This window comes from Lissotriton vulgaris, chromosome 5 (genome assembly GCF_964263255.1).
Source record: "Lissotriton vulgaris chromosome 5, aLisVul1.2, whole genome shotgun sequence".
In the NCBI taxonomy this organism is placed as follows: domain Eukaryota; kingdom Metazoa; phylum Chordata; class Amphibia; order Caudata; family Salamandridae; genus Lissotriton; species Lissotriton vulgaris.
The window spans coordinates 112042349-112069023 of NC_141693.1; the positions used below are offsets into that span (position 1 = coordinate 112042349).

Below are 26675 nucleotides of genomic sequence, written 5' to 3' on the forward strand. Positions count from 1 at the left end.
TTAGATTTATGGTGTGCATTAGCCAGAGTAAATGCTAGGGAAAAAATGCATTCCACTTGCTTAGATTTTTTTTCTTTGTCTGCCCATTATATTTACTTCTTCCCATGCAGCAGCCAATTCTCCCAAACCTCTGCCAGATTTTAGGGTTGTTCACTTCTGATTTTCACCTAGGATAAGGGTTTACTCCTGCTTTAACTAGGGTACATTTCTGGTCTTATTAAGGGCAGGATATGATGTAAGAACCTTTGTGAGGACCCACAAACCCACAAGCTTGTTGGAGTCCATCAATGTTTCAAGGAAAGCCAACAGTGGAGCAGCTACTGGTGCAATTATACATACAAGGACATCTATTGAGAAATGTAAATTCACATTCTGTGAATCCAAAAAATGAATTTACACTCATAAATCATGCTGTTTGACCAACAAGCTAAGCTTAGGCACTGAACTAGCTTTGTGAACCGGGCTTTCAGTGTCCTTATAGTGGCAACATTACAAAGTAAGAGAGTTACCCCAGTTATGCCATAAAAGACTGGGTAGGAGAGTTATACACAATAAATTACCCCTCTGTGCTTCAATTTATTAAAGTAATGTCAATCAAATAGTATCCACTGAACCAAAACCGTCACTCAAAATAACTATATAACAAAAATAAGTATATTGAAATCAATGTATTACATAAAATACATATTAAAACGTATAACACATTACATAAACATTTTTTTGTTAAAATCTAATGAAGATGGATTCACCTCGTCAAGGATGTTTGATCATGATTCAGAATCTCATCAATATTCCCATCTCAATAACCAGTTTCACATATCTGTTCTGTATATCAAACAATATAACTTACAATTGTTTTATACAATTGTGCATAAATGTGCATAAATGTAAACACAGATTCAAATTGAATAAAATAACACTTGTTTTATTTAATTTGAATCTTTGTTTACATTTATGCACAATTGTATAAAAATATTCTGAATCAAATGATAAAAAAATCCTTGAGGAGGTGAATCCATCTTCATTAGATTTTAATAAAAAATGTTTTATGTAATGTGTTATATGTTTTAATATGAATTTTATGTAATAAATTGATTTCAATATACTAATTTTTGTTATATCTTTATTTTGAGTTAAGGTTTTGGTTCAGTGGATACTATTTGATTGACACTACTTTAATAAATTGAAGCAGAGAGAAGTATTTTTTTGTGTATAACTTATCGTGGCAACATTCACCAACAAGGATATATTTCCTCCATAGTCTAAAAGAGTGGCTGTTTGCAGCTTCAATAATGTTGTAAACGATGCTATAGGTAATGTCATATGTGATGTCACCAGTGTTACTATCATTTATGTTATTTCTGATGATATCTGTCTGTGTAATCATGGCTGTAGCAATTACACCCAATTTAATAACTACTCGTGGTAGTAAGTTTACTTGCAGTAAGAGCTTGTTGTTGAACAGCTGCTGTACCACTTTCAATGCCCAGATGTCTTCACAAGACTAAACCCACTTGTTAGATAAACAGATGTGGAAAGAGCAATCCTTTGTGTTCGTTATCATTGATGTCAATCGTGATATGATCCGTGTTTCCCATGAAATCAGAGGAGTACAAACTATTAGGGAAATCACCCTCAAGAAAGTCTTATTAGAGCTGTGATGTCTTATTATGGTATTTAATGAGATGATATGCTATGCTAAGTTTGCAATGTGATGCGATGTTCTGGGGCCGAATGAACATAGTCTGAAGCAATTCAAGCAAACATTCAATGGAGCTTGTACTTTATTATTGAAACCTTCTGGGTTTTTCTATACAATGACCATCATCCACAATTGAGTGTCTGGAGCACTTCAGACAGGTTGTTTGACTGAATGCATTGCTTCAGGGATGAAGCCCAGCAAAAAGACTAAAGAACAGCAAAGCAAGGGGATACTAGAGGGTGTAAGTCTGGGCGATCAACTGCGGAAGTCAGATACTGATGAATTATGGAGAAAATGAGAAGAGCCTTGAATATATTGTGGATTGGCTGAGGATGCTCAGTAGGTCTTAGTTCTAATCAGGAGAATGCCATTCCCCATTTTGCCTGACTGCAGTAATGGATCAGGGTATGATTTTTATTTTGGGTGAAATCCCACTAAATCAACTACAGTGCATCAGCACACCATTGAAGAGACACTACAACATCAACACTTACCTACCCCTCAACTAGATTGACAAACCACCACATGAAGTGACTGCATCAACAATGTTAGGTTTAAAGGATAGTGTTAGGCTTAGGTTTACTGTTAGGGGTGTGGTTAAATGTAGATTTAGGTTTAGGATTAAGTTTAGGGTAGGTGTCAGGTTTAAATTGTAGGTGAAGTTAAAAGAGGCTTAGTGTTAGGCTTGGGGTCAGATGCAAGCTTAGTTTCAGGGTTATGCTTAGAAAGGGCCTACGATAAATCCAGCTATTTTAATAATAAAGTGGCACATTACATTATATACATATGAAGTCTATGTATCAATAGGTTGTGGTAGTTTTATTTAGGGAGTGGTATTTGAGATAGTAACATGCCACTGTGGTTTTTGGATTATGTGGGACTATGAGAGTTCTACCATTTTATCCATTAATATTTATGGATTGGGCTGATCTTTGGGCACTAGGCTTAATAGAAAATGCAGAAGAGGATGAGCCTTAAAAAATATCTTGCATTGGTACATATTGGATGCAATATCTTACACTGCCACATACCTGATACGTCATCAGTGGTCTCAAGTGCATTTTTAGGTGCCAAAATTAACTGTGAACGAGAGATAGGGGGGCCGAGGAGCTTTCGAACCAGTTTCTGCCCTTCCCGCCATGCTGAAGCACCATACAATTTAGACACTGCAATGAAAGAAAATAAAAATGAAATAAGCTCTCTAATTATTTGAATGCGGTAAAGATAAACTTGTGTTTTCATGCTTTTTGTGCTTCAACTTCTAAGCGACCTTTCAGTCCAATCAGGAATCTTTTGACTTTACCTTTTGAGGAAGCATTAGGAGGTGGCCCCTCTTCTATTTCTAGAACACTACCCAGTCAATAGTCTTATCTATTTTGGCCATTGAAAATAGAGCTGTCAGCGCTTGCTCTCAGACCTTAGCATCTGAGTAACTAAGATATTCTATCTGTAAACTTATTTGCCTGTTTGACAGCCTCCCTTTGTTTTTCACATTTTATCATCCTTACAAGGGAATGTCAAATATGTTGTCTCTGTTAACTGTTATCGGCCACAAGTTGTTTTAACCCATCTTGAACTCCCTGTAGAGTTATTAATTTCCAGGGAACAAACTGACGTTCTTCTTCTAAGGCATGAATGTCCAACGTAGGTCAAGGAGGGCGAGATTCCTGGTAGATCTTCATAATCTCCACATTAAGTAGATCTAAATACAGTGAATCTAAATGAAATATTTTACATAGTCAGTAGTTAACCTGAAAATCTGGCATGGATCCAGTAGTCCTGGCCAGAGGGTGGACACCACTGTTCTAAGGGCCCGGACACTGCCCCTTCTCCAGTGTGTCCACTCTCTGGTGTCTTCAAAATCAATACTTTGTCCAACAGCGAGTCTCTCCACTAACAACCACTGGTATGTTCATTATACAGTAATATTAAAATCTCTCTCCTGGCAAATACACTAAGCTTTACTACTTTTACAGGAAGCTCGCATAGCACAAAAAGTTGTTTATGTGACTTGTCTGCCACCCTGAAAAAGTATTGGTGAATGGGATGACCACTAGAACATCTGGATCTAAAACTAACTAGAATGTATAAATTCCTGAATGGAGGAACAAGCTTGCTCTCTTAATATCATCCCCTGGATATAGTCCAAATATTTGAAATGCGCTCTCTTTAGACCTTTACAACACATTCAACGTCCCCTTCTTTCAGACAAACCTGGGCCCTGGCATTCTTAATGGCATGCATGAAATTGCTATCCACTTGAATTGCCTAATAAAATATTATTGATGGGATCATTTCTTTGCCCCGCTTTTTCTTTCCAACCCCAGCATGGCCAACTAAGTTCTTCATTGTTCTCAGGTTGAGAAATTGATTACCATTGGTCTAGGTAATATTTAAACTTGTAATATACAGCTTCAGGTCACAGTGGTTTAAATTAGAAACCTGTGCAAGCAAACAATTGCTAAATATTCTTGTTATTAGTGTTAAGCCTGCTCATGAGTTTAGTTCTCTCCCAATGCAATAATAATCCTCTCAACTGATTTTCATATTATAAACCCTCCCACACACCTAAGTATGACAATATAGGCAGACAATCCCATAAAACCATCATAAATACATGCCTTTAAAGGAGGAGGGTGCCTGAGTTGCATAACACAGGCCTGCAGGCATTAGTTATGAACCAGAGGCTGATGGAGAAGGAGGAAATTTAAACCACCAGGCAGAGCGAGGGGAAGATCCAGCTGTGGCTCTGGGAATAAATACCAGTTAAGATGGGGGTAGAGAGGAGATGGGGCCAGGGTGGCAAGGAGTATGATTTGGCTTAAGTGAGAGGAGATTGTGGTGTTGTGAAATGGTGAAGGGATCACCTGCACCTAAAGACAATGCAGAGAGTGCTAGACACATGGGAAATTGTCATGGATTCCAAGAGGACCCTTAAGATAGTGGTTAAAAAAGGCTCCTATTCTACCAATAGGAGGAAGAATTCATCTGTAGGTAAGGGGAAGGAATAGTGCCTTGAAGTAGACAAGTGTGAGCAGTAAATTTGGAAAAGAGGAAAGGGGTGTGGTAGAATGGTAGGAGAAGACACAAAGTGAAAACAGAGAGGGTGGGACAATAAAGATGCATAAAACAGTGGTGGGAGTAAGGCAGAGGAAAACAAAAGAACAAAGCAAGTCTCTTGGGGGCAACTAGCAAGAAAGGAAAATGAGGGGTATGAATAATGAAGAGGATTAGAGGAGGAAGTGAGCGAAGATGAAAATAATGTTGAGAGTAAGGAGGAGATGAGTGATGATCCTGAAGATGAAGGGGATAAACTACGCAGAAGAAGTAGAAAGACAGAGCAGACAAGATCAACATAGGGAGGAAGGAAATAACCCTGGAGAGGAAGTTAGGGATATGCACTATCTTAGTTGAGAACAATGGAGTGGACATTGAGATCTAACAGTGATGGAGTAACAAGTAGAAAGGGGAAGGCCTGGCCGCCCAGAAGGGAGCAGTAAAGGATTCTGAGGCATAGTGAGCGTAGGCTAAGCGCCGTGCCCACCATGGAGGCAGGTGGGCTCCAGTGTCTCCACCGCAGCAGCGCAGAAAATATCCAGGCAGTTACATCGCTAAGAGAGCTTGAACTCTCTATGTTTGATTACATATCCAGTAAGAGGGAGGAGAAGAGCCAAGGCCACAAGGGTGAAGTATGAGTGATACAGACAATAAATGTCCTCCCACCTCATGCCAAGGACAATTGAGAGCTGACACTTGGTTACCACTTTGAGGGAAGCATTACACCTAAAGGAGATTTTTTACTATCAGCAGGAAATTCAAAGATTTCCATGTCCAAGAGTTTGGAACTCAAGAGCAGATGTTCACAGATTGTCCCTGTGACCAATTAGCAATCTGAGGCCAGGACAGGCCAGTTTATAAGCTCTCCGGACCTGGAGCTTTATTTGGGGCACTGGAAACAAGGGAAAGGTGGAAGAACCCTCTAGGTACAAGGGAGTCTGAAGGCATTCTGACAAGATATACTGCAGGGTTGGGTAGGTATGTAAGTATTCACGTGGATGGAAGTGACGTGGTAGCTAGAAACCACAATGCAGAGGAATACTGACTCCTTTGTACCACCCCTTCTGGATTACGTTATGGCTTCTCACCTGCGACCGATGCCAAAGAAAGAGGATGCTGAATTCAGAATGATTCACCTTCATTCTTTCGCACAAGGTTATTCAGTTCATCACATCTTAGAGAGTCTTGTTCAGTATCACACATGCCCTTGACTGTGCAGTGCAGCAGAAATAGAGCCAAGAATAGGCCAGGGCGACTCTTGGCCAACGTTGGTATTAAATCTGCAGGTTGGATTCTCCTTGTAAACCCTGACAGATATCACCCCCTAGGCTGAGGAGGGAGGAACACATGAAACAGTGGAGGATGAAAGGGAAGAAAGACAGGAGCAATGGATGGATGGATGGAAAGGCAGAGCGGAGGATGGATATATGGATGGATGAATAGATGGATGGATAAAGTGTTGGAAAACGGATGGATGGACAGGAGAAAGGCTCGATGATGGAGAGAATGAAAAAAAGCAAGATGGATAGAGAAAGGAACATGTTTCTCTTGTATAGGTCTACTCATGGGGGCGCTGTGCCACGACCTGTCTTTGAAAACTAAAGTAAGAGATCAGGTCTATCTCCCACCTGCATGAAAATGCCTGTGGGCCTTTTATATTCCTGTGTTTAAATCCTCACAGTCCGCTCCAGCGCAATGCTTTTTGGAGCCCAGACAAAATATTATTTTGCAATTTGGACACTTCTGTTAACCCCAACGAGAAGACTATTTTGGGACTATTGTTAAAAAGGCCGCCTATGGCGGTGCCATAATGGGGTGGCCTATAGTGGTCTTAATGTAGCACCAAACCTGCTCTCAGTCTTTTCCAAAATCCAGGTAAAGCTGGTGAACATTTAGGCGCTATGGCGTTAGGAACAGGCGCGTGGTTAGGGAGACAGGCGACACTCACACTTTTTATTTAGCGTCATTCTGTGTTTGTGTGGTTGGGAAGTGTGAAGTCTAAAGATCACACTAACAGCTAAATTACATTCTGCATATGGAGGCTTAAGAAAGCCACAAATTGTTATGAAAGCGCCATCTGATAATATATGAACTCTACAATAACTGTGGCCTGCTTTGTGTTTTTTTCGCCCTTCATTTTAATGGATTTTGTGAAGAACGGCCTGGGATTCCCTCTGAGACCCAGCCCTGAGCCCCTGTCGTGGGCTCACATTCATCACCGCGGCTGCCAGTGTCAAAGTGTCTTTATCGGCCATTAGTTTCTGTCAGGGATGATGTCAGGGCAGGGCTTAAAATACGAGATAAATCCGAGGTCAGAGGTCGGCGACACAGTACTTGAGAACCTGATGAATTGAAAATGTGACGCCGTTAACCAAAAATTAATTTGCAATACCTGGAAAATAGCAGTTCATATATTGTGAATTAAACAGAGTACACGCGGCCTGAATGGGGTTTATTGAATATACCGTTCATTACAGCCCTATGAAAGCTTTATTAGCGCCAGGCGACAATGTGTTCATACTTCAGAATTAAAATCATGGCGGTGCCTGTGGTGTGTCCAGAATACACGAGTCCTTCTTCTCTTTCTTGCTTCTGACCGTGCATGATGTGTAGTTTTGACTCTTGCATTCTGAAACATAATCATTAACAGGTACATGCAGCAATTTAGGCTTTTGTGTTTCCTTAATTGCGATTATTAAGGAATCGCAATTAAGGAATTGCAAAAGCCTATGCATGTAGGAATCGCTATGAAATTAGCGATTCGCAAACATTCCTTAATTGCGACTCGCAAATTGCCAATTAGGGAAGGGTATTCTGTGTGTACCCGACAACTTTGAAAAATGCACTTTAATGGATTTTTCAAAGTTTTTGCAAATTACCATCAAGTAAAAATTGATGGTAATTTGCGCCCCCTATTAGCAATATTGCAATTTGCGATTCCATCATGTACTGCAATTAAGGTAACACAATTTGCAATTCCTTAAATGCAATTGCAATTTAAGAAATCACAAAAATTTCGCGATTTCTTAAATTGCGAGAGGCTGACAGGTTGATGCATCTCAGAAGCCCTTTTTGAAGGCGCAAACGGACGATTTTTGCGAACCGCACCGTTTGCACTCGCAAAAATGGTTGATGCATGTGCCTGTAAGCGCCTTTGAGAGGAAATCTGCAATGCACAAAAAAGTACTTGCTTGCTCTTTATTATAAGCAACGCACGTGCCTCACTGTATTACGGTGCAGAGAGAGGCTCTGCCCACTCTTTCAGCGGACCAGAGCCCGGGGGAGGAGTTTGTGCTTTTGGTGTTGTTGCCAGTAGGGAACCTGCCGCTTGCCACGCTGAGGATTTTGGACTTCCATTTCAGAGACTTAGGGCCAGATTAAGATCTCAGCGGACGGGTTACTCAGTCACAACGGTGACGGGTATCCCGTCGGACAAAATATAAATGCCACAGGATATAATGGATTGTGACGGAGTAACCCGTCAGCCAAGATCTAAATCAGGCACTTAGTCAGAAGGTAAGACCTCTAGCAGAGTAACATGGTTTGTGTATCTGACAGCGCTACATTGCATTCACCCTTAACCCCTTGCATGCTCATGACGAGCTCAGCTCGTCATGAGCTACAGTGCTCCGGTGCTCATGACGAGCTGAGCTCGTCATGGCCTTTAGAACGCTCGCGCGCTTGGCTAATTCCCCTGCTGTGCTGAACGTTCTAAAGAAACGGGTGTGGCCGTGACGAGCTCAGCTCATCATGAGCACAGGAGCACTGTAGCTCATGATGAGCTGAGCTCGTCATGAGCACCGGGGCGCTGCACGCGCCCCCCTCACCCCAGCACAGCAGGGGAATGTGCCCAGCAGGGAAGGGCTTAAATTGCTCTGAGATCATCGTCAATTGCAACCAGATGACCGCGGTTAGACTTCACACTTTTTGCCACCCATGTGCCGTACATCTAGTCGGTACCAACATTATGTTAGATTTCCTTGATTATCTGTACAGCAATTTATTTGCAGGCGAGTATGGAAGCCATACTCCGCCACACCAACACATTAAAGCCATTCCTTTTATTGCAAATGTACAAAAACATACCTAACATACAAAAAGAGCAATTTTTCTTCAGTTAGGATCCTCAAAAAATCATTCAGTGTCCTAAAGATACAAAGACTCACAGTATTATAAAATCCATATTAAGGCATGACTTATCTTTGGAAAACATGATACTTTCCTAGTTCAATAAGATCATCATACATTTTCCAGGTTTGATTCCATTTTTTAAATAGGTTACTAAAACCGTAGCAATACAATATCTTGTGAACTGTAGCAGGTTTATTAAACCAAACACTGAAATCAGGAGGTTCCTTTCATTTTTAATTTGCATGAATTAAGGAGCATTCCAAAAGAACTGATGTAAAAACAAACTTCAAAGCTACTCTTTGACAAAAACACATTTGTCTAGCTAACTCCTCCAAAATAAACATGTAACATTATACGTAACATACAGAATATGGTCCTTTCTTGCCATCTTGGGGTTCTAACGACATTTGCAAACCACACGTCCTGCGGCCTCATGGTTTATCATGTCACCAGAACCCCTCCACGGCAAAATCGGACCATATTTAACTAATTACCCAGTATCTCTCTCTCTCTCTCTCTCTATATATATATATATATATATATATATATATATATATATATATATACCATAACCTTGGTTTCTTACGCGCTGCAATTTCGCTGGCAGACACGATCTAGAAACAAAGCACGGACCACAAATTCGGTTCTTCTAAAGGTGTTTTATTTGCTTGTCGCCATCATAACGTTTCGGCTCTCCTGAGCCTTGCTCACATGACAGCAAGTTTCAGTGAGGGTTGAGTATTAAAAGTGCCAGTGCTGCACTCTAATTGGGCCAACAGTGCATAAACATGGTAAAAAGACTGCCAGTACAATCAATGTAAAATACACGATCTGGAAACAAAGCACGGACCACAAATTCGGTTCTTCTAAAGGTTTTTTATTTGCTTGTCACCATCATAACGTTTCGGCTCTCCTGAGCCTTGCTCACATGACAGCGAGTTTCAGTGAGGGGTGAGTATTTAAAGAGCCACTGCTGCACTCTAATTGGGCCAACAGTGCATAGACATGGTAAAAAGACTGCCAGTACAATCAATGTAAAATACAAGATATATACATATGTTAAAAGCAGTATAATACTGTAAACAATACTGGTAAAATACCAAAGTTCCAATTGTTGCGTTGGAAAATGCCTTTGTTTACACAGGATCAGGGACAACAATACATAAAATAACATTCAATATGTAAAGGTCACCGGATATGCAGATATAATATATATAATAAATTATATAAATAACTCTTGAACCGCCACTGATAGATCTTCCCGTCGACCATTGGGGTCGTAAGTTCTACAAACTTATGGATGTTCAGTTATTTAATTGATGCCTGCGGGTGCATCGTTGTCTATAATTCTGTGCCTGGGGAGAGGGGTTCATGTATGCACAGTGAATTAGTTACCCCAATAAGGGAAAATCTATAACAAGGTTGTTTAATATGGCCAGCGATGGATGTGAGGTACTGTGACCCCCACTGGATCCCCATCGGGTAAATACGTGTCATATGGTGAACTTGGGCGTATGATAAGACTGGCCAAAAAGACTGTGGTGGCGGTTATGATATCTGTACAGCACAATGGCCGCAATGAGAAGAACTTGAACTTTTACAGCCCTACCATTGGCCAACAATGCACCAATGACAGAGGTGAGCACTGTATTTCTATCCAACCAAACGCTGAGTAATACAGATCGGCATTTCCAGCATGGACGAAGGCACAAGCGCCCAAACGTGTCTTGGAAGGGAATTACCGGTAATAAATATTTGAAGAAACCCCGTGAATGCTCCAGATTTCTTATATTAAGTTGCTGTTGAGCAAGCCAGTCCCTACCCTCGCTTCACGGATTAAAGCAAGCACATGCCCCGAGTTCGGAGTTTGTGGTGGGAGTTATATAAATATATATATATATATATATATATATATATATATATATATATATATATATATATATATATATATATAGATAGATAGATAGATAGATAGATAGATAGATAGATAGATAGATAGATAGATAGATAGATAGATAGATAGATAGATAGAGATAGGGATATAGAGATAGAGATATAGAGATATATATAGAGATAGATATATCTTTACACCCACACACATAATTATTGATGGTTAAAAGCAACAGCTGGCCTCAATTGGGCTGCAGAGACTTGAAGGAGATGCAGTATTTAAAATGCTATAATTAAAGGCTGTCTGCCAGTAGATAGCAGGTTAAAGGCTAATGTTAGCTGGACTGACAATGATGTATGGCATGAAGTGATATGTGAATGCGAGGGGTTGTAAAAGAGGCGTCAGCCAGGGAACGTTAGCCTTGTTTTGGGCTGTTTTTATGAGAGCTTATTTAGAGTGGATGGTGGTCGGAGGCAGAGTCCCACCTTTTACAGTACAGCATTAGAAATAGAGAGACATGGTCAATGAGAAAGTGCCAGATTAAGGCATAAACAAAAAAATAGAGAGACAAAATAGGAGAGAGTGGAGGAGATAGGGAGCGGCATTTAATAAGCAGGGGCGTCATGAAGCCCTCACTTTAGCAGCTTGGGTGGGGTGGAGCTGCCACTGAGCTTGTGTGTAACACAAGGCCTTTAAAATGTTTCTTAAGGGTCCTAAGGCTTTGATAGGCAACACTGTTCTCCGAAACACAAGGTTACACTCTGTGCACAATAATGTGATGGAGCTGTGGAATGGCAGAAGACAAGAAACAGTGTGAGGTTAAAGGAAAGAAAGACAGGAGGAATAAAAGATTGGATGGATGGATGGCACGGAGGGAGGATGGATGGATGGACGGATGAATGGATGGATGGATGGGACAGAAGGAGGATAGATGGATGAATAAATGGATGGATGGGACAGAGGGAGGATGGATGGATGGACGGATGGATGGGACAGGGGGAGGATCAATGGATGGATGGATGGAACAGAGGGAGCATGGATGGATGGTCAAATGGATGGATGGATGGATGGATGGATGGATGGATGGATGGATGGGACAGAGGGAGGATGGATGGCTGGATGGACGGCTGGATGGACGGATGGATGGATGGGACAGAAGGAGGATGGCTGGATGGATGATTTGATGGGACAGAAGGCAGATGGATGGATGGACAGATGAATAGATGGATGGGACAGAGTGAGGATGGATGGATGGATGAATAGATGGATAGATAGATAGATGGATGGGACAGAGGGAGGATGGATGGATGGGTAGAGGAACGGGACAGAGGGAGGATGGATGGACGGATGAATGGATGGATGGATGGGACAGAGGGAGGATGGATGGGACAGAGGCAAGATGGATGGACGGGCGGATAGATGGGACGGTGGGAGGATGGATGGATGGATGGAGGAACAGGACAGAGGGAGGATGGATGGACGGATGAATGGATGGATGGATGGGACAGAGGGAGGATGGATGGATGGATGGGACAGAGGCAAGATGGATGGACGGGCGGATGGATGGGACGGTGGGAGGATGGATGGATGGGAGGAAGGGAGGATTGATGGATGCATGGGACAGAAGAAGGATGGATGAATGGACGGATGGATGGGACAAAGGGAGGATGAATGGATGGGACAGAGGATGGATGGGACAGAGGGAGGATGGATGGGACAGAGGGAGGATGGATGGATGGATGGGACAGAGGGAGGATGGATGGATGGACAGATGGATGGATGGATGGGACAGAGGGAGGATGGATGGATGGGACAGAGGGAGGATGGATGGACAGATGGATGGGACAGATGTGAGGACGCATAGATGGATGTATGGATGGGACAGAGGGAGGATGGATGAATGGGACAGAGGTAGGATGGAAGGATGGCCAGATTGATAGATGGGACATCGGAAGCATGGATGGACGGACAATGGATGGGACAGAGGGAGGATGGATGGGTGGACGGACGAATGGATGGATGGGACAGAGGGAGGATGGATGGATGGACGGATAGAACAGAGAGAGGATTGATGGACAGATGGATGGATGCATTGGTGGGACAGAGGGAGGATGGATGGATGGGACAGAGGGAGTATGGATGGATGGATAGAACGGAGGGAGGATAGATGGATAGGACGGAGGGAGGATGGATGGGACAGAGGGAGGATGGATAGATAGGATGGAGGGAGGGAGGATGGATGGAAGGAAGAAGGGAGGATGGATAGATGGATGAATGAGATGGATGGATGGATGAATGGGACAAAGGGAGGATGGATGGACGAATGGACAGATGGACGGATGGAAGGAAGAAAGTAAGGTTGATGGATAGAAGGAAGTATGAATAGATATAAAGACAGATTGATGAAGAGAAACAATGATGTAAGGAGAGAAGAAATGAAAGGTGGAGATATGGATGGATGGATGATTCAGGGGTGAAAGGCACCACTTTGCGACATAGTTTTTATAATTTCTTAAGAGAAGACACAGAACAAGTGTCGGTTTCACTCGCTCACTCAGTGCCATTCAGGATATGGCTTGTGGAGGCTACTTTATTATTCTGGCTACTCCCTTGCATATTCGGTACTGCATTTTCACAATATTTTGTGCTGTATCATTATTTTGCGTGCTCTTTTATACTTATATTTCTCTACCTCTTTTTAAGAAAATTGTGCATTTTTACACTTTTGGAATTTTTTCCTGATATTTGTATATTTTTATATCGTAGCAATGAATTTCAATAGTGAGGCACATTACGATGTTTATATAAATTCTTTAATTATCATATTTGCACAATTGTATTTTAATAAAGCAACTGCACTGACTAGTGATTTATGGCACTTTCGAGAAGTTTATATTTTATAGATACTGTTTAACTTCTGTTTTTGTAAAACACTGCAACACAGCATCCAGTGGAACAGTTTTATCAATCAGTAAAAGGATAAACATGGATGTGGGAAAATACTGAGCAACATTGACTTTATGAGATAAAGATGGTGCCGGGAATACAGTTCCACCGTCTTGATATTAATACGAACATGGAACTTACACGCTTCCATACTTCCTTTCATATATATCAATTTATGTTAAATACACTTACCAACTTTATCACTCTATACTCGTGTGGTTTATATGCACACCAAGTATCAACACTTCAATTTAAGCATGTCAATTTAGGTTTAGCACACTTAGCAACTTCATCAATTAAGTGATATATAGTTTAACTCTATATCCCCTTGTCTGGTCTCACAAATGTATATACTACAACACGCATCAGAGAAGCTCCAAATCTAATCAAGAAGTTGTTCACAATCTTCCCTAATATTACATTCCCAGACTCTTAAATAAAGTGCTCCTGCCACCACTCATGGCCATTGCGAAGAGATACTCAATTTGTTCATGGCTAAGAATGTAGTAAAGGGACTAATGTTTCATGACACCAAAACCAAGTCCCCATTCAACCCAAATAACACAACAGAAGGTACAGCATTTACTCAGGTAAGCCAACACCAAGATCAACAAGCATTGGAGATATTAAAGTGCCCAGCCTAACAGCCATCCCCTCCTCAGCCGGGTTAATCAAAGGCTGAACAGGCACTTTGTCTCTAGACATAACTATGCTCCTGTATGCCTTAATCAGATAAGAGGCAGCATAAAGAATGCGGACTAACCTCTTTCTTGACTTACTTGGTGCATACAGCATAGTGGACAGAAGCGAGGGTGGTGCTGACACTGCAGATCTGCAGACAAAAACGCATAAAAAATATAGGGGACAAACTTAACAGAGGTCAGGGGTGTGAAGCCATTCATAGTAAAAGGTGAAATGATGAGAAAAAGAGAGGGAGAGAGTGTGTAGAGATCTAACTTCGATTGGTGCAGCAGATGCAGTGGCACCAGGGCCCAGAGGCTACTGAATCTTGATTATTGCTGTATTCTGTACTTCAAATGGAAGTTGGGGCCCATTTCCTTCCTAGCAATAAGGTCCACAATACATTACCTACACTACTAAGAGAGTGAGGGAGGCTGGGAGGAAGAGTGAAATGAAGCACATATGAACAGAAGAAAGAAACTGTGACAAGAAGGAAGGGCTAAAAGCATTAAAAGGTGGATGTAAGGAGAGATGGATGGAAGTATAAAATAATATTTACATGGGTAGGTGAAACAAGGAGTGGCTGGAGTGATGAAAGGCTGGGTGAATGTGCGGCTGGAATGAAAAAGCATGGATATATGGACGGGAATACGGTGGATGAATGGCTGGAAGTGTGATTTAATGATAGAAGGGTGGATGGAAGAGTATAATTAGGAAAGGTTGGGTAGACAGAACGGTAAGCAAGGACAGATGGAATGGTGAAAGAAGGATGAATGGAAATCTAACAAGATGAATAGATGGATGGCTGCATTGGAAGGCTTAAAGAATAGAGAGGTAGATGAACAGAAGGTGGGGTGAATGTACCTCCTCTAGGGTGCATTGGGCTTACTCGCTTCTCTCACCCGATGGCATTAGATGTATGGATCAAGTGGGGGGTATTTTGATTTTCCAGATCCTCCATTGATGGTGGATAGTAAATTGCCCTGCACATCTTGAAAAATTGGTGGGTCAGTTGTACAATCGAACTGAGCCTTCGTAGCAGGCTGTAGTCAACGAGTCAGGATCAGCAGTACTATCGCATCAATCAAATGTGTTAAATATGGGGTACCAAAGTATTTTGATATTTTGACACTACTCAGCAGCATTGATTTGAAGCATTTGGCAGATGTGATGACACAGCATCAGCAACATATCAAAATGTATCAGTGGATACACAAATCCACATCAGATCAAAACCCAACAAAGACCAGCTGGCCAGATTGCAAACTGTCTACAGGGCATCCACTTCTGGAAAGAGAGTTACATTTGTCTCAAGGGTTTCGACCTGGATATCCTAGTAAAGTGGCTCTCAGCTGTTTGCTTTGCCTATAGCTGTGGCCATAGATGCTCATAGTAAAAAACGAGGAGTGTGTTACGATTCAAAGTTTGTCGATGTCTATCAGATCACCAGTGCTTATAAAATACTCCCAGCTCATGATGCTTCAAGGCCCACTACAGTTTGCATCAGATAAACCACAGAGTTGAACTGAAGGGGGCACCAATCCTTTTACTTATAGGGATTTGTAATTCAGATTGAATCTGGGACCAAGGAAGGTCATCCAGAAACTCCACAGGATTCAGTACGTGGCTGCTAGATTCTGCCTAACCCCAGCTCTGAAAGAAAGGCTCGGCTCCTCGTGGGACAATGGAACCTATGCAAAGCTCTCCATACTCTCCATGAATCCATCAGAGGAACAGAGTGTGATGAACTCCAAAACTGACTCCTCATTGCAACCTTGGTGGAACAAATGGTTGGGCAATGAAATGTGACCAGTCAACTCAGATACAAGAGAGAGAAATGTGGCATTATCATGCAGGTTTAGAGTCCACACTTTGGAACTCACCAGATCCCCACCTAAGAGCATTGTCCAGGTTAGAAGCATTCAAAATGTATTAGAAACCAATCTATTCAAAAGACCTGTTCCGCACAACCAGACTCCATCCAAGCCACCATCTTCTAGTAGGCAATGGGCCCCATCCACCGGAGTATCCCACATAATTTCCACCAGCTGGCAATACCGTGTGAGGTCTTGACTTATCTAGTAACCTCATGGTTGAAAACAAGACCAATTCAGCACAGTGATGCAACTTTCTGTTAAAAATACATTCAATATAAGTAAATAAAAACACATCCCTGCTATTGTTTGTCAGGAACTGGTCACCATGGTCTTAAGCATCATTGTTTATAAGAATATAAAGAACTAAATGTATATGCATGTGACTGTTATGATCTCAGATGAGGGGTTTTACCTGAAACCGGTCCTAGGATGCTTGTTTCTGGTCCAGGGAAGACATGGCTTGGCAGTTTGGGCTGGACTGTTCCCATAAGGCACAGGACCAAGACTGATTTGCATATGGCCATGTCTGAACTGGGGTGGCGAAGTGAGCTAAAGAACGATGATGGATTCAACCCAGAAATGTGTCTGAGTGTGAGTGTCTGAAAAGTTTCAGCCCTCCGCCCATCATCTCCCTGTGTTTGCTTTTTTTGCTATAAGTTGGCAGGGTATGCCCAGACGTGGGTCCCTTGCTCACTTTGCCCCTGGATTCAAGCTAGCCTGGCTGATGAGGGGTGTTACCCCGAAACCGGTCCCAGGATGATTGTTTACGGCCCAGGGAAGACAGGGCTTGGCAGTTCAGGCTGGACTGTTCCTATGAGGCACAGGGCCAAGACTGATTTGCATATATCTGTATCTGAACTGGGGTGGCGAAGTGAGCTAAAGAACGATGATGGATTCAACCCAGATCTGTGACTGGAGTTGAGTGTCTGAAAAGTTTCAGCACTCCGTTCATCATCTCCCTGTGTTTGCTTTGTTTAATTTGCATTGACATGATGCTAATTCTCATGTTTGAGTATAATTCAACTCTCCCTTGAACTATTTGTATTGTTCATAACTGAATAATTGGGAGACCACTTTTAGAGACATCACAAAGACCCTCTGTGCAGGTGTTGCTTCAGTTTGCCCCATGAGATGATTTGTCCTAAAACATTCTTCAGTTGCTTTTACAATCACCAACAGAGGCCATGCTTTGCAGCTCATACCTGAATCTTTCTCTTTTTTGTTGTCTGTGCGAGGTTTGGATGAACTCTTTTGTGAGCCACAACTCCAGTGTCGTCTGTTTTCAATGCTCTGTTTTTGATCTTTAACTGCAACAAGGATAAAAGAGATTTAGTTGGATTCTTTTGCATCAATCATAGTTTAGCCCTTTCCGTGCTGATGACGGAACCGCTCCGTCATCAGCCGCGGTGGCGCTGTGCAGATGACGGAGCGGTTCCGTCATGGCCCGCCCGACGCGCCTGCGCGGCGCTGATTCTGCGCCTGCGCGGCGCTGATTCTGCGCCTGCGCTGGGCGTTCCATTGAGCGGGTGGGGCCATGACTGAACCGCTCCATCATGAGCACAGCTCAACCACGGCTGGTGACGGAGCGGAATAGCCGCCGCAGCGAAGGGTTAATGTCTATGCTGTCAAGCATGTACTGGAGTACCTGTACACACATTACACAATGAGATGCCCTTGAGGTTGAGGTCTGCCATGTAATGGACCCATCTGCCTGTTTTTATGCTCACGTATCAACCAGATTATCTATAATTTTTACAGAATCATCAATGGAAAACCATAGGTTTTGACAACTCTGATAGTCTGTCAGAGATAACAATGGTGGCACTAAGATTCCTTCTGTGTACCTTGCAAAAAGATAGTGGTTCTGAGTGACGCTGCTTCATAGAAGGCACAAGGCCAACAGCCGTGTAGTGGAAAAATAATACACTCCCTATTTGTGATGGTAATTGCTTGGTTTTCCTGAAATTCACACTTGTTGCATTTAAAGTGATGTCTTGATGTGGCCATGGAGGGCAGCCAGAACAGTTCCTACCCTAAGGAATAGTGAAAATGAAGGGGTATTTTCAGGAACTGAGGGCATCAGTTCTAAGCTGATATCATATAGCTTTTGCATGTTTGTGTACATCATATTTATCTTCCAACAAAACTTCATTTAGTTGATGGTGGAGACGGAGTCTCTGCCATTGACATACTGAAGGTCCGCCTGACTCTAAATGAAGTGAAAAGACCTACAGTTTGGTGAAAAAGGTACTCCTTCCCCTTTGCAATGGAGTACCCTCTCCATCAAACTCTAAATCAGGCTCAATGAAGTTTAAAACCCAAAATACCCAGGAAATTAGCAAATCATGGTGTGATTACTTGCCCCCTGCCAAGCATTGTCCATGGTCTCACAGATTACTGTGGTCCAAAGTCTGCCCGCAAAATTTAGTTCTAGAGACCTACCTAGATATATCTAGATATGTAAATAATAACAACAAACAGATAAATCGAGGGTCCCAGGGAATATTTAACGACCACGCAGTTACTGCCCCCTAAAATATATATCTAGATATGTACCTACCTCCTGACCGGGTTTTAAGTTCTCCATGTGCAGGATTTTGCGGTCCAGTTGTGCCACGATATTCTGTTCCTGGTTTTGTGACCTCCTCATCAGTGGGGCATGTGCTCAGATTGCCATTGACAGAACTGAAGCCTGTGAGGCACAAGAGATGTGGGGATGTGCATGAAATAAATAAGAAACGAGTGACAAAAAAGGCAGCCTTTGAAACGCCAGTCGTGATGATCAGTGAAATAACTGGTGCCACCTTCGATAATATCTATGTTTTTGAAAGCGTGTATTCTGTAATCAAGGCTGGCATAGACCCACACTGTTCTCAGTTCACTGTTTACTCACAGATTAGTAAGTCATCCTGTATACACAGTTTTAAAGGCGGACCGGTATTAGTTAATTACCCATGTTTTGTGACACACATCTAAAATACTATTTTAAACGTTCTACCTTATTCCCTACAAACATTTTTAATACAAATGCTAACATGGCCTTGTGTAAAGCGCTCTGACACCCTCTGGGACTAGTCCACGCTATATAGAGCAGCTAATGAATAAAAGCAAATTGTTAAATAGATGCCTTTCAATCACAGGTGAGAGTTACAATTAGTCAATTCAAAAGGTATTGATTAACCACCAGGGTTCAGAAATTGAACCGATCCTGGCCCCTCTGTGTTAATAGTTTTAAGAACAACTTTCTTAGAATGTTCTTCTTTTTGTGAAGTTTTATACAAGGCAAACTTGGTCCTTGGGCATTACAGCGCTATATGTTACACATTTTTAGGCACGTGGAGACTAAATAATATGTCAAGAATTACAGGAAGTTGAGCTGTGACCTGAGGTCCAACTTGGTCTTGAAATGAAATGAAATGAAATTTAGATTTTAGAGCGCTCTACTACCTGAAGGTGTCTAGGCGCTGAGATTCTTCTCATTCTATAAATAGCAGCTCCTGTCATTAAGCCACATCTCCTCTAATTTCTATAAAACAGTTTTGCAGTGAACATGTCTTTCGTTGCAGTCACGTTCAAACTGACCTATCACCCCTTCCAAGCCCTTTGAACTACTGTCGTTTTTTTCGGTTCTCCTCGGACTGTGTTTTGATCCTTTTGATACCACAGCCTCTCTACAAGGTGGTGTCCAGTGCACCCTCTTAGAAGCCTCTAGCAACCTTTGCCCCCCCCCCCCTTTCACCGCTCGTCTCATTGCATCTCGGGAATGTTTCTGTTTTTTCTTCATTTGCACTGTCCTTTATTTCTACTCTATGACGTTGCTTTCAGAAGACACTGTTTGGTAATCGGTTGATTTATCTGGTTTAATATTTAAAAATAGCATTCGATCTAATCATGGGTTTCTGTGCAATATGACTCACTAAGGGCCATATGTATCATCAACCTAGTCAAGTCAAGTCAAGTCAGATAATTTATATAGCGCACTACATACCCAGAGGGTCTCAAGGCGCTAAGGAGGGGAGGAGGATTACTTGTCAAATATCCATGTTTTAAGCTGCTTTCTGAATGCTAGGTGGTTCTAGGTAAGGCGGAGGTAAGTGGGGAGTGAGTTCCATGTTTTAGCGGCCAGGTATGAGAATGATCTGCCACCCATGGTGGTCTTGTTGATGCGAGGAACAGTGGCGAGGGCTTGGCTGGAAGAACGTAGTTGGCGGGAGGGGGTGTAGAAGGACAGTCGTGAGTTGAGGCATTCTGGTCCGATGTCGTAGAGTGATTTGTGAGCGTGGGTTAGCAGTCGGAAAGTGATTCTCTTATTGACGGGTAGCCAGTGGAGGTCTTTCAGGTGACCAGAGATGTGTTCGTTGCGTGGGATGTCTAATATGATTCTGGCTGAGGCGTTTTGGATTCGTTGGAGTTTCTTCTGGAGTTTAGCGGTAGTACCTGCGTAGAGGGTGTTTCCGTAGTCCAGTCGGCTCGTGACCAGAGCATGGGTGACTGTTTTCCTGGTTTTGGTGGGGATTCAGCGAAATGTTTTTTTGAGCATGCGAAGAATGTTGAAGCAGGATGAGGATACGGCGCTGACTTGTCTGTTCATTGAAAGTGAAGAATCCAGGATAACGCCTAGGTTCCGTGCGTGGTCTGTCGGGATGGGTGCTTTTCCAAGGGCTTCCGGCCACCAAGAGTCGTCCCATGCGGAGGGGGATGTGCCTAGGATGAGGACTTCTGTTTTATCTGAGTTCAGTTTCAGACGACTGTGTTTCATCCATTCAGCAACTTCTTTCATTCCTTCGTGTAGGTTAGTTTTGGCGGTGCTGGGGTCCTTGGTGAGAGAAAGGATTAGTTGAGTGTCATCCGCGTAGGAGATGATGTTGAGGTTGTGTTGGCGGGCGATGGTCGCGAGGGGGCTCATGTATACGTTGAAGAGGGTGGGGCTGAGTGAGGATCCTTGTGGTACGCCACAGATGACCTCGGTGGCCTTGGACTTGAATGGTGGAAGGCGGACTCTCTGGGTTCTTCCGGTGAGGAACGAGGTGATCCATTCAAGTGCATTTCCTTGTATTCCGATGTTATTGAGGCGTTGTAGAAGGGTGCTGTGGCAGACTGTGTCGAATGCTGCAGAGAGGTCGAGGAGGATGAGGGCGACTGTGTCTCCATTGTCCAGTAGAGTTCGAATGTCGTCTGTTGCTGCCATGAGAGCGGTCTCGGTGCTGTGTTTTGCTCGGAAGCCAGATTGTGAGGAGTCGAGGGATTTGTTGGCTTCGAGGTAAGCGGCGAGCTGGTTGTTGACAGCTTTCTCGATTACTTTGGCCGGGAATGGAAGGAGCGAAATGGGTCGGTAATTTTTGAGTTCGGTGGGGTCCGCTGTGGGTTTTTTCAGAAGGGCGGTGAGTTGCGACTCTCAAATAGTGATTTTTAAGAAATCGCTATTTGAGAATCGCAAATAGGTATGTATGTAAAAAATTGCATTTTTATGCGATTTCTTAAAATTCCTTAATTGCGATTAGCAAATTGCAAATCGCAATTAGGAATACTTTCCCATTCATTTCTATGGGCCAGGAGGCCCATAGGAATGAATGGGAAGTTTTTCTCAATTTGTGATTCTCAATTTGCTAATCGCAAATTGAGAATAATTTCAAGGGGGCAGGGGTGTCCAAAGGACACCGTGTTGCACCCCTGAAATATGCATGGGTGCACATGTGGAGCACATACATGCCCCAAGGGCATGTATGTGCGTCACATGGCACTTTGAAAAATGCAAAAATGTGCATTTTTCAAGGAATTCGCAACTTACCACCAACAAGAAGTTGGTGGTAATTTGCGATTCCTTAAGGACATTTTACAATTTTTTTTAGCTTCATACAATGCATTTAAGGAATCGCAAAATTTGCGATTCCTTAAAGGCAATTGCAAAATAAGGAATCGCAAATTTTGTGATTCCTTGTTTTGCTCCAGATTTTGCTTTATACATACCATTTAGCAAATTTCGGCCTTTGCGAATGCGAATTTGCTTGACACATATGGCCCTAAGATCGAAAACTTCTGGCAGAAGTAAAGATGTATTTTTGCATACTAAGAGATCATTTGCACGATCCAGTCATGTGTAATCTGAATGAAGGTATTTAACTCGCGCCCTCTCATTCTTGGTTAAGAGGCTTTTTCAGAATTCAGGACACTGCAGAGGTAGAGCAGTCTGGCAAAATCATGTGTGGTTTCACGGTTTTGACGCTTCAAACCGGCCAGGTTGAGTATTTCTGGCCTTCAAAGATATAGAAAATCCATTTTGGGTAATTAGCACAGAGGGAACAGTTACTGAACTGTGCATTTGATTTGATTTGAGATTTATAAAGCGCAGTAATTACCCTAAGGCATCAAGGCGCTAAAGACCAGCCGTCCATAAGCAGGAAATAGAAAGAGATAGAAACTCCAGCTAGATGCATAGCCTTGAGGATCAGACAGCTCTACTGGGGCTTTAGAAGAAGACAATTGTTAGTATCCTAGCTATTAGGAACTGAACGACCTTCATCCTCGCGAGGAGGAAGATGTGAAGGCAGAGAAGTCATGGTTGATGAGACTTGTCCCAGCAAAGCATTTCCCTGAGGTGTTTGCTCCAATCTTGTGGGAGACGCCCCCTGCATGGCATGCGTTGTTGCTCCAGGTACCATATAAGTTTCCTTTTTGCATCAGGGAACAGCCGCCATCTAGTGAGGATTCCCATTCATAGACAACCAGTTACCGTGCCAATCACCAGGAGCATCAAGACAAGGGCCCATCATGTCCCCATGATTGTAAAAGTAACAACTAGTATTTCTGTCTGGTAACAAATTACCTCGGCTAGCTTCTCTTTGGCTACATTGGTCCTTTCTATCCACCCGTCTCTTTAGCGGCTTCAACTGGCCCAAGCGTGGTGAACTCTTAAAACAGGAAATGTTGTAGAATAGAAGCGAGATCATGCAGCATTTGTGTCTGCAGTCAATGTTGTCATTTGAGATCCAAAATGTGGGGCTTGGATTGGAAATTAACCAAAAGCGACCCCGTTTCTCCTAATGCATTGAAGCCAAACTTGATACACACGTGACTTAGGCGTATGTCCGTTCATGTGTGCTGTCTGTAAGCAAGTAACCTCTGATCACAAACCTCTTTCAAATGTGAATTACCGATCAGGCAAATGGGTTCTGAGATTTACAAAAGCCAATAGTCACCTTGGGGTCAAAAACAATATGCCTCTCTGTCATATTCCGGCACCATTGATTAACAAAGGAATTCAATATTTCCAGTTATGCATCTTTCATTGGACAGAAAAATATATGGAAGGGAGGCTCTTAAAATGCAACTACTTCTGGCCAGTAAAGAGAATGTAGCTTTTAGAATATTACACATAAATTAAAGGTTGGGCAATACACAGAAGGGCAATGAAAACTGACGTTCAAAAGCATTTGGATTATGAGAGGGATACGTAAATAAGCACTCTGTGGACCACTAAATGCAAAAATACAATATTACTGAATACGTAACTGACCTCTGTAAACTGGCGGGGGAGGGGCAAATGTCACCTTGCGCACATTCCGTCTGAGAGATCTTTTATTGACAGTCTCTCTGAGTTGCCAGAGGTTGGATCCATGGTGTCCCACAGGAGCACCAATAAGCCGCCGCCGCTGCTCCCTGATGAGGTCTTTGAGCTTCTCCAACTTCCTCTCTGGGGATTTACTTTTGAGACATTCTAGCTTCTGGATGTAGGAGTCGCCTGGTGTGCCAACCAGGGATGACTCTGATTGGCAGGGCGGGGACCACTTGAAAAGGGTGCTCTGCAGGGAGAACGTCCGGTGGTTTCCGGTTACAGCATCCGAAACTTCCTCCATTGCTTCAACAGAACTCTTTACATTTGTCCTATCGGTGACCTGATCCCTGGAAGAACCCCACTTGTTTAGGGAGCAAGGGCTTCTGGGATAGGGAGAGTCACTGGGCTGAGTTAGGTTCACTTTTTCTTCTAGTATATTTTGTTTCACCAGGCTTACATTTGGTTCTCCGCTCTCACCCAAGTGTCTCTCTACATTGGTCCATGAACTTTGCTCCAAAGACTTCTCAGAAGAATAGTCCTCTTTCGAGATTAATGAACTGCTTCCAACATCATTCCTTTTTAAATGAAAAAGTATTAAAGAGCATTATTAATCCCTTTTAAAAGAAAAAAACATTAAAGAGCATTATCAGCACTTAGTAATGGAATAGTTTAGTTACACTCAACTTTACAAAGTATTTTCAACCACAGAACCTTCTCCAAATTATTCACAAGATAAGAGCCATCCAGGTCTACATGTTCCTTTGTGGCTTATTTCATCAGAACTCCTTTATTATGTCTTATCCGAACCCTTCCAGCTGACACAATTACACATATTGTGTCCCATGACGTCTTTTTTCCTAAAAAGTACACTGAGGATGCCGTGGCACCAGGAAGCGCTAGCCCTTTCGGGGTGCGCACATCAATCCTATTTTTTATGCTCTTTTGCCTCACAAGTAGGATAAGAACTGCACAAGCCAAAGTCTTCTTTCCGACAACAAATAACTGCGACATTTGCAGAACATTTAGGGAACAAATGGAATGTAGTGACAAATACAGTGCCCCCCCATGAGATGCTTAACCACGTGCCCCATGAATGGAAGAGCAGGGAAGCCAACTCCACAAATCATCTGAGAATCATGAACCTGTGGCACATGGACGCGGTTGCCTGGAGATCCCCATGGACTGTGGTACCCCATGTCCCTAGAGTGACCCAAGGACTCACAATCATGTCTGTCAATCTCAAGACTGCAAATAAAGATATCAGAGTCAGTACTCAGGAGCCAGGCTGGGCACGGAGACAGGAGACCTCACCTGCCCCACCGCTGCGACATCCGCTCACAACGGACGAGAAGCGGGGCGATGCGAAGAGCAGGTAGCCTCAGGGTAGACTGAGAGCCTGAATTAGGGTTTGGTGGTAAAAAAACTATACACTTTTTAGAGAAAATGTTGAATATACAGGAGAATCCACCAGCTGAATTTCCTTTATACTGGGGGTTTAAGATGGTGAAATTCTGGCAGTGGGTCCGACTCTTTTTTGGGCATTTCCTCCAGAATTTGGAGGATCTTCAGATTAGGTCCTAATTTAGGGGGTTGATTTACATTTTTACCCTTAAGTATAGTGATTGCAAAATTTGTAATAAAGCGTGCAATTAAATTACAGATAAATCTTGTTAGGCCGAGCCTGTGGTTCTGGTTATACTCAGGAGGTCAGATTCCAATCCCTGCACAAGCAGGACTTTGGCAAGATCGGAATCCCAAGTTCTGTAACAATGACCTCATACCTGGGGCTTCCCTGACGAATTAATTTTAACAGGTTAAACCTGGTGAAGTTTTTTTTTTGTTGGGGGGGGGGGCTTTATACAGTACATACCGAATCTACACGTTATGCCTCATTTCCAGGGCCAAAACTCACAAAAGGAGATATTGAGTGCACCTGGTGAATATCTCATCCCAAGGTATTGGTATTTACTGGGAGAGGTAAGAAAGCATGTGCCTTAGACATATTAAAGTCATTATTTGTGTTTAAATATTCTTTTAAATGCCATGAGAAGCACATCTCTATAATGCACACTCACCCCAGGCTCCCAGCTATGCAGAACCACAAACCATGTTGAATGTTCCAGATTCCAGAACAAAATGGGCCCACTTTGATCCCCCTCCAGCCCTCACGCGTGACATTAGTGACACTTATCCGGCGATTCCAACAGATCCCACAGTCATTACACACTCTTACAACCAAACACTCCAGATAGTTCTCCAGCTAGTTGAGATCTCACACCTTTCTGCACCATTGATAGGACTAAGTTTAGCACCGAGATCACCGCCATCTGACTGAAGACCCCTCTAGTCGCCATGCACGACACCCTAGCCTCCCGACACATGTCACACATAAGTACACACTCTGCCAGCCATGCACGGAAAGGACTCCAGCTAGTGTGAACAACCATCCAGCGCCCTCTTGCTTCACCCATTTGCCTCAGAATAGAATGTATGCTGTCACAGCGAATACATTCACAACGCAGTATTTTACATCACGTTCGTTACAACGCAAGTCATTACAACCACTTGCGCTGGAAGGCGCTGGACTTAGGAATAGTATGATTTACTATTCCAACTCCAACCTACGTTCCAGTAGAGAAGATGTTGGAATAGTAAATCATACTCTTCCTTAGCTTAGAGAGTCATCCAGCACAAGTCGTTGTAACGACTTGCGTTGTAATGACCGTGATGTAAACATACAGTGGTGTAACGACTCCGTTGTAAAGGTCGTTCTCCCTCACAATAGTACCAAACTCACAGGGACATGTATGGAGCACCGTATGGTCCCATACAAACGAC

At 42.8% G+C, this 26675-nt stretch overlaps 1 protein-coding gene across 1 annotated transcript in view; it reads right to left on the bottom strand.

Annotated features, from left to right (window-relative positions):
• Positions 1–26675, bottom strand: part of CCDC187 (coiled-coil domain containing 187) — a 296756-nt gene that overhangs the window by 211400 nt on the left and 58681 nt on the right. The window contains exons 5-8 of the mRNA XM_086919347.1: positions 23799–24412; positions 18846–18977; positions 17488–17592; positions 2734–2868 (exon numbers count right to left, since the gene is read on the bottom strand). Coding sequence (XP_086775473.1) covers positions 2734–2868; positions 17488–17592; positions 18846–18977; positions 23799–24412 — 986 coding nt within the window. The remainder of the gene's footprint in view (positions 1–2733; positions 2869–17487; positions 17593–18845; positions 18978–23798; positions 24413–26675) is intronic.